We start from the raw sequence: 16618 nt of genomic DNA on the forward strand, positions 1-16618 counted from the left end.
CTATTTTCTGTTAAGTCTCGACACCGCAATGAGTGCAGAATGTAAGGATTAAAGAGGGGGGGAAAAGAGAAGTTGCTGGGTATGTTCTTACTGAGAGCAGCAACTGAAGAGATTTCCTTACAATTTTCTGTGTGCACATACTACAACAAAATAACTTATCACACCAGAGGCATCTTTTTATCTCTATTATACACTGCATGCAGTGCTTCTACTACAGATGTGCCAATGCCCCGAGGCAGACCTTTAAATCCAATGGGCAAAGTAGTCAAGATCATTCTTAGATGCAGCCATAGTTCAGTACCAGTAACATGGCACTGGAGTCAGTGCCTGTGATTATGTTTTAATATCCAAGAGCACAAATAAAAACTCAGTACTGAAGTACATGTTCTGTAGTAAGTAGTTCAAGCATCATATTGGCATTGAGAATATGACCCAAACTTACAAGTGAAAGGAACATTACAATTCAAATTGTACCTGTTGTTTACTAATGTAGCTTCTCCTCTCCAGAAGAAAAGCCTGAGCCCCAGTAAGGTCAATAGCCAAGTTGCATTGGCCTCAGCAGGACCTGAGCTCACCCTTGAATTTCAGTTGACAAATGTGAATTAAAAACATATATGCAAGCAGATACTTACCCATAAAAACTGGAAGAAAATAAAGACTTTCTACACTTTATAAGTAAATAGTCCAACCATAACACTGTCCATTCATTTGTGACAAAGGACTGAAAAATAAAATGCAGCGAGACAGTACTGCGTAACAAGAAGCCTGAGATACACATGGGAGTTCAGCTAATAAAGTGCAGATTTGCACATTAATCTATTTCGATGCAGAAAAGTGCTGGGTGGAAAGAAAACTGAACCGACTTGAAGCATTACTGAAAAGCTAACCTAGACCTAGGGAAAGACAGACTTTTATTTTATCTGTTATTCTGCAATATGTTTTGGTCAGATACTGAGCTGGTTCAAACTGGCAGAGCAACACTGACTTCAACACAGCTACATCCACTTAAAACAGTTGAGAAGTATCATATACAACATACTTTCTTGACGGGACTGTCAGAGGTTCACTTTAATCAATTTAAGCTATTTTCACTGTGGGAAGAAAACACAGAGTCAACCACTTGGCCAAATTGCCTTAAGGCCTTAATGTCCAAAGATCTGTTTCAGTTGTGCAAGAAACTGAAAAACTATTGCTATGCCAGATGGCTTTTTACTGAAAAAGTGATACACTGGAACCAGTTACGTAAATGCTGTCATAAGGGACATCCCTAAGCAAAATGAACTTCTCAAAGGGATCTTCCTTCTTTACTCAGTCTACTGCTCTACTCTAAACCTCTTTTTAAATAAGTACCTTATACACGATATTTATCAGGCAGGGAGAGAGAAAACGAGGGGGAAAAATGGATAGGGTGAAACACTGACTATAGAGAGGCAAATGTTGGTCCCGAGTCCTTAATTTCAAACTCCATTTATATGCTGTGTGACTGGACACCAGGCTTCTCCTAACCATTGGTATCAACTCTTTCCCCTCTACTCCAAGCAGATTAGAGGCTCCTTGCTTTAAATTCTTTATAAGGAAAGAAACCACATATCAATAAAATACAGGTCACGTTTTTCTACACAATTTTGTGGTCATGCCTCCAACCAAAGTCTTGTTAGCTTTCATGGACAGTATAACTAGGTGGGACTACTGTGGTAATTCAGTCCAGCCTCATGTACATGCCAGCTCTTAGTACTTTTCTGAATTAATCTTTCTTTAGAGAATAAAAACCAGAATAACAAAACCAGCTGATTTTGATTTCAGAGCTGCCAGAACAGAGAAGCTACAACAATCTTGTCTTTGAACTTCTCCATCATAATCCAGTTTTTTAAGTCCTGAACTGTGAAACCACAATATTACATACCTATGAACACCAATCTTGCAGTTACAACACAGGCAAAAAAAGAAGTAATTTAAGCTCCCAACTTTTACCTGAGGATCTCCTGCTTGTGTCCAATTAATGACAAAACTGGAATTCAGTCCCACAGTTACAGCCCCAAGTTTGCTTCCAGTTGCTTTCCAGAGTGAACGACTCATGCACCTGCATGAATGCCTCTGTCCTTTAGTACTAGATGGATTTAATACAACCAAATCTAAAGCTATACATCTGTGACTGTGACCAACTGCATTAAATTATATTTTATGATACTTTCAAGCATATAGCTTTGGTATTTGTTTTTCAGATGCTCCCACTGATTTGATCATAAAACCCAGTAATATTAGTCAGTAGATCTTGACTGTATGCTAGATCTTGGGAATACTGCAGAATTACCATGAATACTCCCCCAAAAAAGAAATCCTTGCCTGACATACATTACGAAAGGCAGAAGCACAGACGATCCAAATCTCGGTCCAACCTTGTGGAAGAAACCCCGTGTAGCGAAAACTTACTACCCCTCTCTCAGAACTGAAAGGCAAACAAGCACATGCGAGCATGTCATGCAGACACTTACATCATCACCCACCCGCGCAACCACCCTCCAGCGCATGCAAGCCACTGTCACGAACGAAAGGCACACCATCTTGCTGAGGCAGCTGCTTGCTCTTGTCAGCACGGAGATTAAAGAAACCTGAAAACGTTTACAGATCAAGATTTGATCTCAGATGTATTTTGAATTTTTGTAGTTCAAATTGTGAGTATATATACTAGAGTTCAAATCTTTGCAGATACTTATTATTAAATGTGCTTATTTTGAATAAAAACACTGGAAGACTGACACAGTAAGCTCATGTGAAATTTAAAGTAAAAAGTGTGATTTTAATTTCCCTTATGCAAACACTTAAATATTTGCAAATCTTTGGGGAACAAATTCAGGAAACAAATCTGATCCTCTGCATTTTTATCCCAAATATACAGTCATCATCCTCAGTAGCAACCATATCTCGCTGTTAAAGACCTGGCTTTTCGCATGGGTGCTGTATTTCACTAGTCAAAGGTGATTTTTGCTTACGTGAAACAAAAGCAGGAAGAGATTTTTGGTTTTGTTTAAATCCCACAGCACCTAAAAGTGTTTACCATTTGCTTCTTAGAAGGCCAAGTTAGCCAAATCTTGATTAGTAAGTGGCGTGTTCATAATCAAATGCTGTGTAAAGAGATCCCTACGTAGGACTGCATAAATAAGAGCAAACATACAGTACGCATATTCCTTACTGGAAAGAAGTACCAATTGAAAGATCTTCCTGTAGCATACCATTTACTCTTAAGATTTTAAAAGTGTATGGAAAAGGAGTATGCTAATATATTACATCCACACCTTCAGAATCCAGCCTCGGAGCCAAGATTCACTGTTCTCCTGGGCACTAAACACGACCCACTCAGATGCTGGGTGGTGCAGTTACACAAACATTCTTCTGGCAGTAAAGGGATTTGAGTTGCTATTTGCTTCAGACCTTGCAGCACAGCTTACTCAATGCCTCGTGTGCCAAGGAAGTTTTTACAACTGTGCCCCACAAACAGTAGCATCCACGAAGCTATTGGAATAACAACTGCAAAATGGAAGCAGAAGTGAGCAACCAGAGGGAAGAGAGGGAGTAAATTTCTTGAGCTGTTTGATCTGACAAACCTTGATGCATCAAAAAAAATATGTTCTTAAAACAACTGCTCCCAAATTGTACTCAGCTTGAAGACTTAGGGGGACAAAAAAGCCTGTGCCGGCAAGCTCAACCATTACCCCCAGCTGTATTAAGTGATCTTAGAAACGATAGTATTTCTATTTCTTATAGAAATAGACAGTATTTCTATTTCTTTCTATTTCTTATTTCCTTTAGACAACTGCTCTACAGCAACACTGTTACATATGCATACTCACTTGTGCGCCCACATATATACCTACGTGGTCTCCACTGCAAACATCATTATCTGCCTGATAAACACGCTCCATCTGACAGCCCTGCATCAAGGGCAGGTTCAAACAGAAGCGAATTTCAGCAGAACTCACTAGTGAGCTTATTAGCAGACCACTGAAGGAACTACTGGTCTGCTGTGAGAATTGAAAAAATAAGCACTTGCATTTTAAGTAACATAAAACAAGATGAGGGTTTTTCTCAGAAAAACAGTCAGAAAAACACATGAACTATTATACCTTTGTCACGATTGCCTTGAAAGGAACTAGAATTGGCAAGAAAAGCTACATAAGGAATTAGAAGCAGACTAGATTTTGATTTTTTAGCTCCTTTTTAGCACTATTGATAATCAGCTTCTAGTCTAAACCAAAGAACTTAAAATGCAGTTTGACTTCAAGGCATTTTTTGTGTTGTGCTGGCTAATATGCATTCCTTGATTAATGTTCGTCTCTATTTAAAACCAAATGTGATTAGCTTAAATGCAAATATTTAAACAACACCATAATTAATATTTTGAAAAGTCTAATGCATGATTTCTTTAAATGGGTTTTCTTTACATTTAAATTAAAAGTCTATAGTAACTAACACTGTATTGTGATATGTAAAACTCCTGTTATTTTTATTAAAGGTTCAATACTAAAAATATTTAAATTATGTTAGCTGAAGACATAAAGACAAGAATCCATGCTGACAAGCAAAATTTTCAAGCACTATTTGCAGCCCTAATGTTCAGTTAGATTTTTTACTGAGTCCAGTCGCAACTGGAGTTTTATCATAACCATGAGGTAGACTTTGCTTTTGTATACCAAATGTCTTTAGAAAAATTACTTCAATTTGCTGTCCTCCATCCTCACCCTCATCCCCATCCCCTCCCCCCCTTCCAAAAGCACCTGCTTTAGCAGAGCACAGGCTGTGTAAAGAGGAAGGATAGATGCTGTTTTCTACAGTCTCTACTGAGCATGAATAGAAATTGTAACTTCAATAGTCAGCATTGTCTAAAGCACTGGGCTTTTATAGTAAATGTCTCCACCTTTTAGCAGTCCTCACACTGGCTCCCTTGCATATACAGTAGTTACTTTAACTTTTCAGTTTTAGGCAATTTTGTTTAAAGAATGGTGAAAACACTGACAACTTTGTTCCCTTGAGTTGTGGATACCAGAGACTTGAGGAAACACCACATATTACAGTTTTGCCAAAACTTAAAGAAGAGGGGGAGAAATTTGAAATGAATTCTCTTTTACAGATCCCTCTGTCTCCTTTCTTCAAGTACTCAAATTCCTGAAAACTGTATCTATAGCAGTAAGTTAAATGTGCTTGGGACTGTTGCCTGGCTGAGACACCATCACTGTCCTGCATCTGTACTACTGCAGCACCCTTCCACCTCCATCCTCCAATAAAGAAGCAAGGCATACTTCTTACTGGGAGAGGTCCCCAGCCCACACTCACTCCCAAACCATGGCCAGGAATTAATTATTTGCAAGTGCTAGTTGCCGTGATCTAAAAGCATACCAGAGGCTGCTCTAACAGTTCAACAGCAGAAACTCCCACATCACCTGGGAACATTCGCTGGCATCAGAGTAGATGTAAACAAACAAGATATTGATTCAGTGTGTAACAAATTGTTGACAGGCTTTGGTGAAACTCTATAGGAAAAACTGTTATGAAAGTTTGAAAAGCCGTATGTCCTCATATACAGTATTTCCCCGGCTTTGTGCCAAAGGAGTTTATCCTCTCAGCCCAGCTCTACCCTAAATGAAGACTTAATCCTTTGAAAAAACTTGGCTATCAATCAGCTGTTAAGATGCAGGTAGGGAGATCATATTTCTAAACCAAATCTGTATTTATTGATCACCTGGGAAGCAAAGCAGAATTCCTGAGTCAGAACACCAGCCCTGCAGTGGTTTTGTCAGTCACAGACTCGGGATTTTTTAATAAATCCACGAAGTATCTGTCAATCTCTGGCAGACTCCGTGTTATGCAGTATTTCCTATGAATGCTGTTTTCTCTCTCTGGTTTCTTTCTGTCTTCTGTTTTCTCTTTAAGGAGAGTATCTTTCTCTTAACTCTTTTCATCCTGACTTTAGGGATTCCCTTATAAAAAACAGTGCTCAGTAGATGTTCCTCTTGTCTCATAAAGGCACCTTTTCAGTTATATTACTTTGTATTATATCTGATCATCTCTTGAACACAGCAAGGCTCAGGCTCCCACATCATCAGCCCAAGATTAAATATTTAACTTCCTTTCACATAGAAACAGCATTGTAAGGAAACTGAGGCACAGTGAACGTTACAAAACATTCTCACGTTTTGCCCACCTTCCTGACAAGTTATTACTTCTCCTTGACCGTTACCATCTCTTCGGGGCCATCATCACTTCATTTATCTTCTTTTGTGACCAAATCTTGCCTTCTCCCACTTTGCTCACTGACAGTACCTTCTGATAAATCTCTGACTTCCCAGGATGGAGGTTATCCAGCGTCAGTCCCAAACACTAATTGAGAATTTAGGAAGAATGAAAACTTAAGTGTAGATACGAACTATGTAGTTGATATGAAAGGCTTATCTTGCTCAATTATTTGGACAGGACTCCGAATCCAGACAAAATGGCTGGAGGAGAAGGGAAGGTAAGACTCCAGACTAAGAAAAATGGGAGATTTAATAATGATGGAGAGAATACAGAAAAATCAGGAAGACTCAGACACGAGTCTGGTAAGGAAGCAGTTTGTTTTGGAATACTACTCCATCTCTACTCATGCAGGTGAGACAGTAGATGCCTACTTTCGTTTTGTTCCTGGAGACATTGGTCCCCTGATATTATCAGCAGTTGATTCTCTTTTAGTGCAGCAAATCTACGTATTTCTTAAAGTATTGTAACTAAAGAATAAATAGTGAAAACATGTTCTCCAAGTCATGTGTCAGAAGACCATGTTCATCATTTACACTGTGTCTGTCCAATAACCTGTAACATGAAGTTCCACGCTGGATGAAACCTCAAGATTTTATTGAAACAACAGCTAACACTTTTTCATAATTTCCTCGAACTGCCTTTTTATTGGAGGGCACATAATTTACTTTCATAGTGATTCTGAATGGCTGAGTTTCCTTGGTGATACATGAATACAGGAAGACACACTCAAGATTATAGCAATCACGACAGCTTCAAAATGCATCACAGAGGTAACCTGAGGTTACTGAAATACTTCTGAAGTATTTCAGGATTTTCAAATTTAGATCATCCTTAAGTAATTTACTAAGCAGGACATGTGTGTCCACGTACACATGTGTATTCATCTGCAAACACAAACTCAGAGAACCGAAGCTGAGGCACAGAGAAAACTCAAAGACCAGGCCAACTTCTAACTTTAAGTATCTCCCATATTACTTGGAGTATTTGCAAGATGGAAAGTAATCAAAGATCTCAAAGCAGGCAGATAAAATACAAATTGTTTTCTGACTTCTTAAATGGCAAAACAAATTATGATCGTTTTATTTTCACAATTACAGCTGTTGAAATCACTGAGGTTAGGGGTTTAGATGATGTAGAGCCACCCACAGCTAGCCTTAGGAACACATTTCTTATTCAGCCTCAGAAATGCTCCCGCATATTAAGATGTCAGAGATCATCGTTGTTTATGCACTGGCTGCTTTCCATAATAATCAGACCCTTGGTCACTCTAGTAGAGAAGAGACTAATGCCATGTTTTTCAGACATGTTTTTCCTAGTAAACTGTGATTAGCTCTCTGCAGCACAGGACTGTGCCCTAGCAAATCACAGCATGAAAATGAGTTATTTAAGTCTGTAGGCAAACAAGAAAGACAATGAAATTTTGTTTCTACTCTCAACAGTCTTCCCAACTCCACAGGCATTTAATGTGCCCAGCATTTTTTTAACTGCAGTAACTATTTATTACTGACACTTTCTGTTCAAATCCCATTGTTTTATGCTTACACAACTCAGTTTACAGCATCAAAGCCTTGCCTGAGTGGATGCTGATATCCTCATCGCCAGTGCTCTCTGCACTTCTCAATTTATCGCGCTTACTGTTTGCAGCTATCAGTCTTAAAACTCACAGAGACACACAAAGCACAGGAGTTAGTTAACCCCATGTCATCTATATTTAAATGCAGTAATTTCACAAATCTTAAAGAATAATGGAATTGGTTCAGATTTGGCAAGACATTTCAGGTTCCCTCCTGCATTCCTCTGCTATAGAAAGGAAAAGATTAAGTCATCTTAAATGTATCATTAAAGCATTAACCTCCATTTTTGCTCCAAAGAAGTCAGTCAGGAAAGAAGAGTCTTTTAGTCCCATACACTGAGGAAATTTTCTCTAGGGTGTAACAACAATTTCAGACCAACAGGGAGGGGAGCATGGCTGGCTGAGCATCTGCGGAAAGGGACAATGCAGCCTTGCCATAGCCAGAAAACTTTTGTGCACAGAATGGCATGAAGGAAAGCATTTTTTTAAGAAGCAAGAGAGAAGCTGGTATCCATGACCAAACAGCTCCAATGATCCTAGCAGCAGGAGCAAATAGTGTAATTCCAGCCCAGCCCATAAGTCAGAGCACTTTGTGCAGAGCGTGCTTTAGGTGCTGGTACCCCAGTATGATCCCAGAGGTGATGTGTTTTGCTGGTCTAACCATTCCACACTTTACCAGCACAAAGTCCAATTACTCATTTTTGGGGTATGTAAGCCAAGTTTTGGTTGTCCAGTTCGATTATGCTTTCTATTACTGTAATTTCAAAAATCAGCAAATAAGGAACTGTAAGACAAAAAAAATCCTTTTACCAAGGACATGAAGGATATGGGGTGGTACAAAGGGAGTGCAGAACATCGTATGTGTACAGAAGAGGGCTTTTTCCTTTGGAGCGCTCTCAGACATCCACAGTGTACAGGAATTAAGGACCTTAGAGCTTGGCATTAACAGGCCCTAGAAAGATTAAATAATTGCCAGCGAGAACAGTAATTATTCTGACTTGCAAATCTACATACTTCACAGACGTGGAAAGGATGCGAGAGAACAAAGATCACAGCATGAAGAAATGGTGAAAATATCGAGTGACCATTTTCTGTCTTGGAGGCCTTTTTCCTCCTGTCCCCATTCTGCGTTTGTATAAATATTATGTATTCATAGCTGACAAAATCCATAGTCTGGGATGGAGAAAATAAAAGCAAGTCTAACACAATGCCTGTTTAAAAATTAGATTTAATGAAGTGCCTACTGTGGATTTATTTCCTGATGTTCTTCTGTGGTAATAAACCCACATCCCTTAATACGCTTGGAAGCCAAACAGTAAAAATGAAACCAGGAAATTTCTTGGCTGCCATCTGCTGTTCAAAACTTTTCTGTATCACACAGAAGAATAAAAACAAGAACAAACCCAAAGAGCACTAACTGACACCTCCAGGTTTTCTCCTTTTTACTATTCTTGGACAAAAACAGTGTCTTTGGACTGCTGTTAAAAACCACTACGTTTCTGTAAGGATTCTGTGTATATGCTCACCTTTTCATCAGTCCCAAGAACAAGAAACACAAAAGCTTGTAAACTTAATGACACACTGATTTAGGGAAGAACACTGTAGTATTAGTATTTCAGTGAAAAACTGTACTTGTTAAAAAAGTTCCACTAATTCACCAGAGAGCAGTAGAGAGTGATTTCACTACACAGCAATAAGACAGCACTAGGACAGAGACTGAAAAGCAATGTGCAAGAAAGCTGTCTGCCTTCCCTGTTCTCGAGGCTTTGTGTTACTATCAGGGTAAGCCCTACAATATATTTGTTTCTCTATTGCCTCTCTTATTTTGAGAGCTACCTAAATCTCTTTGTCCTTTTCAACTCCTCTGCCCCATCTCCTGCCTCCTCACTGCCCCAAAGAAGCCACTATGACCCTGCAGATCTGACAAATAAGACAGGCTGGAATGAAAAGGGAATAATTTTCTTTATGTCTGACGTATAAGATGACTTGGAAATTAGGTTTAAATGACATAGAATGCCAGGTCGTCACAGTTTATGACAAAAGCTGAAGGGACTATCATCTGCAGTACAGGAGAACCAGGAGTTTACTGAGAGACCTTAGGCCTGCAAGGACAAAAACTTCTGAAGTTGGATTCCTGGGTCAATTCTGTCACTCACATCCAGACTTTAGTCATATGGTTATAAACTGAAGACTCATCCTAGTAAAATACACCGGGAGCCAATTAAGCACTTCATCTGAAAGCATCTAATAACCTTCTCTTTAGCATCTAGTCCAAACCCACTCACAGCTGGTCCAACAAGTTCAGGCAGCTCAGGCTCTGTCCGGTCAGGTTTTGAACAGGATGGAGATGTCAAACCTCTCTGGACAACCAGTTCCAGTATTTCACCACCGCCACCAGCCAACATGTCTCCAGCTCATTCGCCTGCTTGGCATGTTTAAAAAACAGTAATTCTAAGATCCCTACTCAAAAGTTCACAAGACTATATATATTACATATATATGCATACATACATGTATGGCATAATGAAGCTGACCATGTACTTCTAGTCTCTAGGGAGCAAACTGCTCCCTCTTACACAAAGGTATCAGATGGTGAAAGAGCTTTTCAAGAATGATTGTAGAATATGACAACTGGAAGTACAACGCACATTAAGAAACTGAACCTTTGTAGAAAAGTACTAACATGATCTAGCAGTAACTTCAGCTTTCACAAAGTCTTTTCTCTGCTCTTTAGTTTCGTTTAGTATTCCTCAAAGTCCAGGGTGGTCTGCGGAAAAGTAATACTCATCTGGAATCAGCCTAACAGCAATCTGAAAAGTACTATACTCAGTGGCTGAGGAATGCAAGCAGGTCAGGGCTCATACTGTAATAAACAGGAGAAAATGCAAAAAAAAAAAACCCAAAGAAATTAAACAAAAGAAAACCTCCCATGCTGAGCACAATAAAAACTAAGCAGCTAGAAAAAGCGCATTACGGTTCATGCACTGCGTACCAGATCATTTTGAAGCTTGTGGGTGGGGATGTCCTTATCTGTGTCCTGTATTTCCAGGAAGAGAATTTGGATGAACTTGGTACTTCGACCTACCTGGTTTGAAATGGGGTAAAGAGTGGACTCCAGGCCATGTATCTTCATTTGGTGTTCCAAGTACCTGTGCATAAAAAGAGAAAAAAAGAGAAAAAAACCCACATATTGCGTTAATGGAAAAGATGCAAGGCGTCATAGCATTGCATAAAGGCACTCCTCCAAAGAGCTCAGTGTACTTTACAATCTAAACTTTAAATAGGCTTAATTTTGGGGGGAAGCAGGGGAGGAAGAGGGCACAAAAAGTTAAATGATTACCACAGTTTCAAGGTACCAGCGTAGTCAGTAAAGCATGTTAACAGTGCTGGGTTCCTGTCAGGTTGCCTATTTAACCAACGCATGTTAAAGCTACTTTCCATTGACAAGTGTCAAGCTACCTGCATATCGCAGAGTGCCAGTGTTACAGAGGCTAGATATTTTAGTTCAGAAATAATTCCAATCCCTGTAAACTTAAATAAGCTGAACAGATACCTAATAGATACTAGGATAGAAGATTTGCACAGATGGTGAAGCAGGTGACCAAGAGCATGGCATGAACAAGTATGCACAGCAAATAGTTGTCATTTTAAGTGGATGTAGTATACATAAAAATAATAAATTTTTAGGAAATACAGACTTTATTGACTCATGCATTATGCTTTCTTTCTAGTCACTTCAACTGTCCTCCTTCTTGTAGTGTAAGTCAGACCAACTTTCAGCAGCAAAGCATTTAACACTTCACACGTGCATCTTATATCCTCTGCTCACATGAAAAGTTCACCCCCTGTGTCTTTGGCACGAATAATAAATAAATTGAGAGAACTGCTATAATTAGTTTGCCCAAACCTGTTTTTGCTTCATGAGACATATCTACCAACGCTTGCTTTAAGTGGAGCCAAGAGGAACACCTAAAGTAGCAGCTCTACAAATGCATTTCTGAATGAGTTGTGGAATTTGATATTTCACTAGTAAGATCTTCCTTTTTACGAATTTACACTCAACTTCTAACATGAATGAAAATGCTAGGGACTGTTTTCAATATTCGTTATAAGCTCAAGCTCTGCAATAAAAGGCTGATACTCTAAAGGGAAAGCATTTCACACCAGTCCGGTTCTTGTTTTGCATTGTCATAAATGTACAAAACCCCCTGCCAGCCCTGCCCCTACCTGCACTGCAGACCTTCTGAATAAATCTTTTGGACCTGCATATCTTGAGTCACTGTGGTATTCTGTATTACACTTACACCAGCACAAAACAAGCACAAAGTTAGTGTGAAAATCTTTGGTCCGAGTATGTGAAGGTTTGTGACACTTCAGGGCAGATTACAGGACATCTACTCCCAATCATTTGGAGCTGAAGAGATTTTTTTTTAAATTGTGTCTGCTGCAATATACATATGCATTGAGAGCATTAAAGGAAGGACCCTTCTAGAATATTTGCTGCACTTCTTAAGCTATGTAAACATTTGTTCATGTCAATAAATTCAAGCTTAAAAAAAATTCTTAGAAGTCAGACTGGGAAGCTAAAACACAAAAAATTTCTCTGCGACTCTGCCAGAAATTTATTTCATAAAATTTAGAAACTGGCTTAAAAACTAGAAGGCAAAAGTAATGACCTCTTGAACAGATACAATTCTTACCTACAAGGTGTGCTTTATGACTCCAGAGCCTGAAGTTTGTTAAACAATTTACAATACTAATGTGTTTCTAATCTAGTAATATTAATGCAAAGATCACCTTTCTGCACTATCAAATATAATAAGCAAATAGTCCAATTTAGATGTAGTATGACTAGTAGGAGGTGAAAGCAGAGCATTAAGGTGTCAGAGAAACAAAGTATCAGTTTAATTAGACAGTATATATTCATGTGCTTATTTGGATATGCAAGGTCACTGATTTTATTTGTAAATATTGTTTGTAGGACATTGCTTTCAGTCCTTGTGAAATCTGTCTTAACTGGCATTTGATTAAGATAAACCCATCCCTGCAACCCTGATTCATCACAACACCCATATTCATTTCATTGTCGCTGTTAGGGAGAGCACAATTCTCTGATTAAACACAGAAGAAGTTAGGAGACACAGCTGACACTATGTCGTGATTAAATCCATTTGCAAATAACTTTCACCTGTCTTCTGTATTAATCAAACTCCTGGTGCCAAGCACCTCCCGGACCAGGAGAGGGAGCCCGTGGATTAAAAACACAGATTTTTGCATCTTCGGTTTAAATTAAGAAATACGTTCCTCACCTTCGCAACCCCTCTTAGCAAATCAAAGCAATATTCTCTCATGAAACGTTATGAATATAAGAAAATTAGCCACATGCTTCTAAATGTATATTCTTAATTGCCTCTTATTTTAGATGAGACATAGGCAGCTAAGGCACTGTACAGATGAATATTAAAACCAGCTAACAAAATCTGAAACTTCCAGTGAAAGGTACAATACTTATCAGATCCATTTAATGTAGAACTTGGAGCTAAGAAATGGATTATTCTGATTTTCAAAGTAACATCAGGTCCAGTAACAGAAGGCTTCACGGGAGATCACTTTTATAATGAATCTTACGTGACTCACAATTGTTTCACTAGTTTTCCAGTCCACTTCTTTAATAATATTCCAGCACATCTTCTGTTACAGCATTTAAGAGCCAGCTACAGACAAGTTTTGTGCATTGGAGTACTCAAATGCCTACAGTATTTATACCTTCTGTCAAGGGTAGCAGTCAGGCCAAAAACAACTAGGATTTTCTATCACCTAAATGCCTACCATTTTTAAGGTAGGGGCACTTGGTAGTTCAGGGAAGGATCCAGACACTGTATTTTAATGCATTGTACAAACACTATAAAGATCAACCTTCTCCCATACAATTTTTAACATGAACAATACAGAAATTCACAATATGTGACTATCAATCAACAAAAAAGGAGATGGCAGCAGTGAAACAACTGCGGTTTTGGAGAAGATGACACAGTCACTGCCCACAGGTATGTCACCATAAAGTGATTTGTAAGCATCACCTTGCGAGTGATACTTCTAAGCAGCAATCAATTCCATTTTGATGAGGTGGGATTAGGCAACCCAAAGCAATGAGTTTTGACACCTGCTATAAACAAAGTGGAGTTCACATATAACACCATGGTGGAGAAAGATCTGCCTTGTTTTGCAGCTTACAGAAGAGATTTAAGGGACCAACATGGAAAAGGAAAGTGGGGGAGAAAGGGAGAACCCAACAGTCTTCTGGTTTTATTCCAAAACACTGTCCCTTAGCATTTAAGAGTGATTATCCAGACCAAACTACTGGCAACATCTTGGCACCGTAGAAAGGCATCTAACTGACCGGCTGCAGCAAACCACTGGATACCCAGCCAGTGCTGGAGAGCAAGCCTGACCTTAGAGCAATGATCAGTGAAAGTGGAAGACACAGGAGACACAGCAGCCTCAGACAACAACCAATAACACCAGGACCTGTTATTTTATGGGTGACCGCCTAGTCCCAACTATCCTTTCATGGTCCACCACTTCTGATCCCAAGCATGCCACCAGGAGTTCTGTCTCTTCTACATTTTAACACTTTCTCTTTCCATTTCATGTTCCAAAAATATGAAAATAACCACTGCTCTCACAGCAGTTGAGCCCCAACTTAATATTGGAAATAAGCTTTTATTTACCATTGAGAATTATTAATAAAAAATACTGACTTGTTTGCTTTCTCTACTGATAATTTGCTTCTTAGTGAGGTAAACACTCAATGTGCATGGTTTGATATCCTTTTTTTTTTTAAAATTTAATTACAAACACAAGAATAATATACAATTCTCAAATTTGGAATGGATTTAGTGTTTTCCAGGGCCAGGATGGTTATGGTTTCTGTAAAGAAAACTCCAAAACCTACTGCAGTTTTGCTCTTCCACACTACATAAAATTGTAACATAAAACACTCTGGGCTCTTTTATTCCCTAACAAACGAGTTAAAATGACCTTCTCATTTGAAACTTGCAGTTCAAAATCAGGATCAGATTCTAATCTAATTTGTATGGTAAGAAATCTATTTATATGAAAATAACAGATTTACAATGCATCAGGGTACTGAGGGCCAAACACCCTTACTGCCAGTTGACATTGTTACAGTTTGGCAGAAAGTTATGAAAACAGAACCTGCTGTTCAAATCTCCATATACAAGCATAATATAGAAAGATTGCCCAGGAAACGCAACACAAATGCATTAAGGTCTATTGCATGGCCTTAATTTTTTAGTATAAGAGAAAAAGTTGTTTGCTTTTTGCATCTGATTTTACAAAGACTCATCATTCCCCTAATTAATGTGCTCCCTGGTGTCTACGGGAGTCATTATTTTACGGTGAGCATTATGCCACTCTATCAACACAATTAGTCATGTTGTCCCATATTCTGCTTCGAATGCAAAAACATTCCCTATTACTGCCACGTAATAAGGTCATTCTGGGTAACAATTTGTCCGGAGAAGTCATCTGAATCTCTTGTGAGATGAGCAGCAGTGCAAATCTTTCGCACCAGCTCTTTCCCAAGTGCTGGCATAATTAATAAAGAACAAGCATTTCCACTTGCACTACAACTTTTGAATATACAAAACCGTATAGTACTGAAATAATACTTTAACCCTTGGTAGATCTGATGATCCTCAAGAAAGGCAGTGGTTTGGACTTCAACAAGACAAAGAACATACAGCCAGTGGTATCATTCAGAGTTTTCTAGCAACAGAGCAGAATGAAAAACAAGATCAGCATGCAAATGAGTTGCCTTTCCTTAGACAACATTTATGGAAATCAGGCTAAGCGATTTGCTGAATTTTCAAGTTTTTTCATGTTAGGTCAACTTGATGAATAAACAAGTTTAGTCAAAAAAATGTCAGCAGAGTGAATCTTTTTTTTTTCCTTTAATAAAAGAGGGTTTTGTTGAAAAATGCCCTAGAATTTTAACTAGGGAAAGTTACAAGCTGTATGTAAAAATGTTTTCTTATTTTATTTTTCCTTTTAAGGATCATCAAGATTTCTGTTCCGCTGTTCCTATTTGCTGGGTAAAACATACTGCATTCAGTGAGTCCTTGGCTGTGATGTACCATGTGAGACTATAGCTGTCTGAGGAACTGAACTTAATAAAAAGAAGAAGAGAATAAGTACTGCAGAGCCATTTCCAAATCAGTAATCTCTCTCTTTTGAGTGAAATTTGGAAATTTCAGATGTTTTGTTTTCAACAAAAATTTTCTATATTCTCCCAAAACATACATTTCTAATGAAGCTTTCAACTTACTCAAAAACCTAGGAGTCCTTTTCCTTTTTGTTAGAGGAAACACATTCCTGCTTTAGATTTGGCTTTTGAGAAGCAGTGTGAGTTCCAGGGTTTCGCTACGGCAGCTCCATCACTCCCAGAGCCACCTCTGAATGTGGAATGTCCCATCTGGTCTGGAAGAGGAGAAGCTTATGGGATCTCTCTCTCTTGCTGTCTGTCCTGGTGTTAGGCCATTCGCCCAGATGATCCAACTATTGCTGCATTCCCCTCCTGAGGATTCACTGTTAGGTAGATCTTCACCACATCTTCCACAATCAGGGAAAGTGCTGTGTTACCACCTGACAATGTCAGTGAGCACAAAGTATGTGTAGTAGTGAAGAACAAAGGAGGAACTTCGTCCTTCAGCTTAGCATTTGGTCTTAGTATAA

General features: G+C 38.8%; 1 protein-coding gene across 6 annotated transcripts in view; it reads right to left on the minus strand.

The window, feature by feature from the left end:
• The window catches only part of CDK14 (cyclin dependent kinase 14), a 344587-nt gene that overhangs the window by 113754 nt on the left and 214215 nt on the right, over positions 1-16618 (minus strand). For all 6 annotated transcript variants that reach the window (XM_087775266.1, XM_087775259.1, XM_087775285.1 and 3 more), the window contains one exon: positions 10947-11010. In XM_087775266.1, coding sequence (XP_087631392.1) covers positions 10947-11010 — 64 coding nt within the window. The remainder of the gene's footprint in view (positions 1-10946; positions 11011-16618) is intronic.

Source organism: Nipponia nippon, unplaced genomic scaffold (genome assembly GCF_047370975.1).
Source record: "Nipponia nippon isolate SJK-2023a ecotype South Korea unplaced genomic scaffold, ASM4737097v1 scaffold_1, whole genome shotgun sequence".
Taxonomy (NCBI): Eukaryota; Metazoa; Chordata; class Aves; order Pelecaniformes; family Threskiornithidae; genus Nipponia; species Nipponia nippon.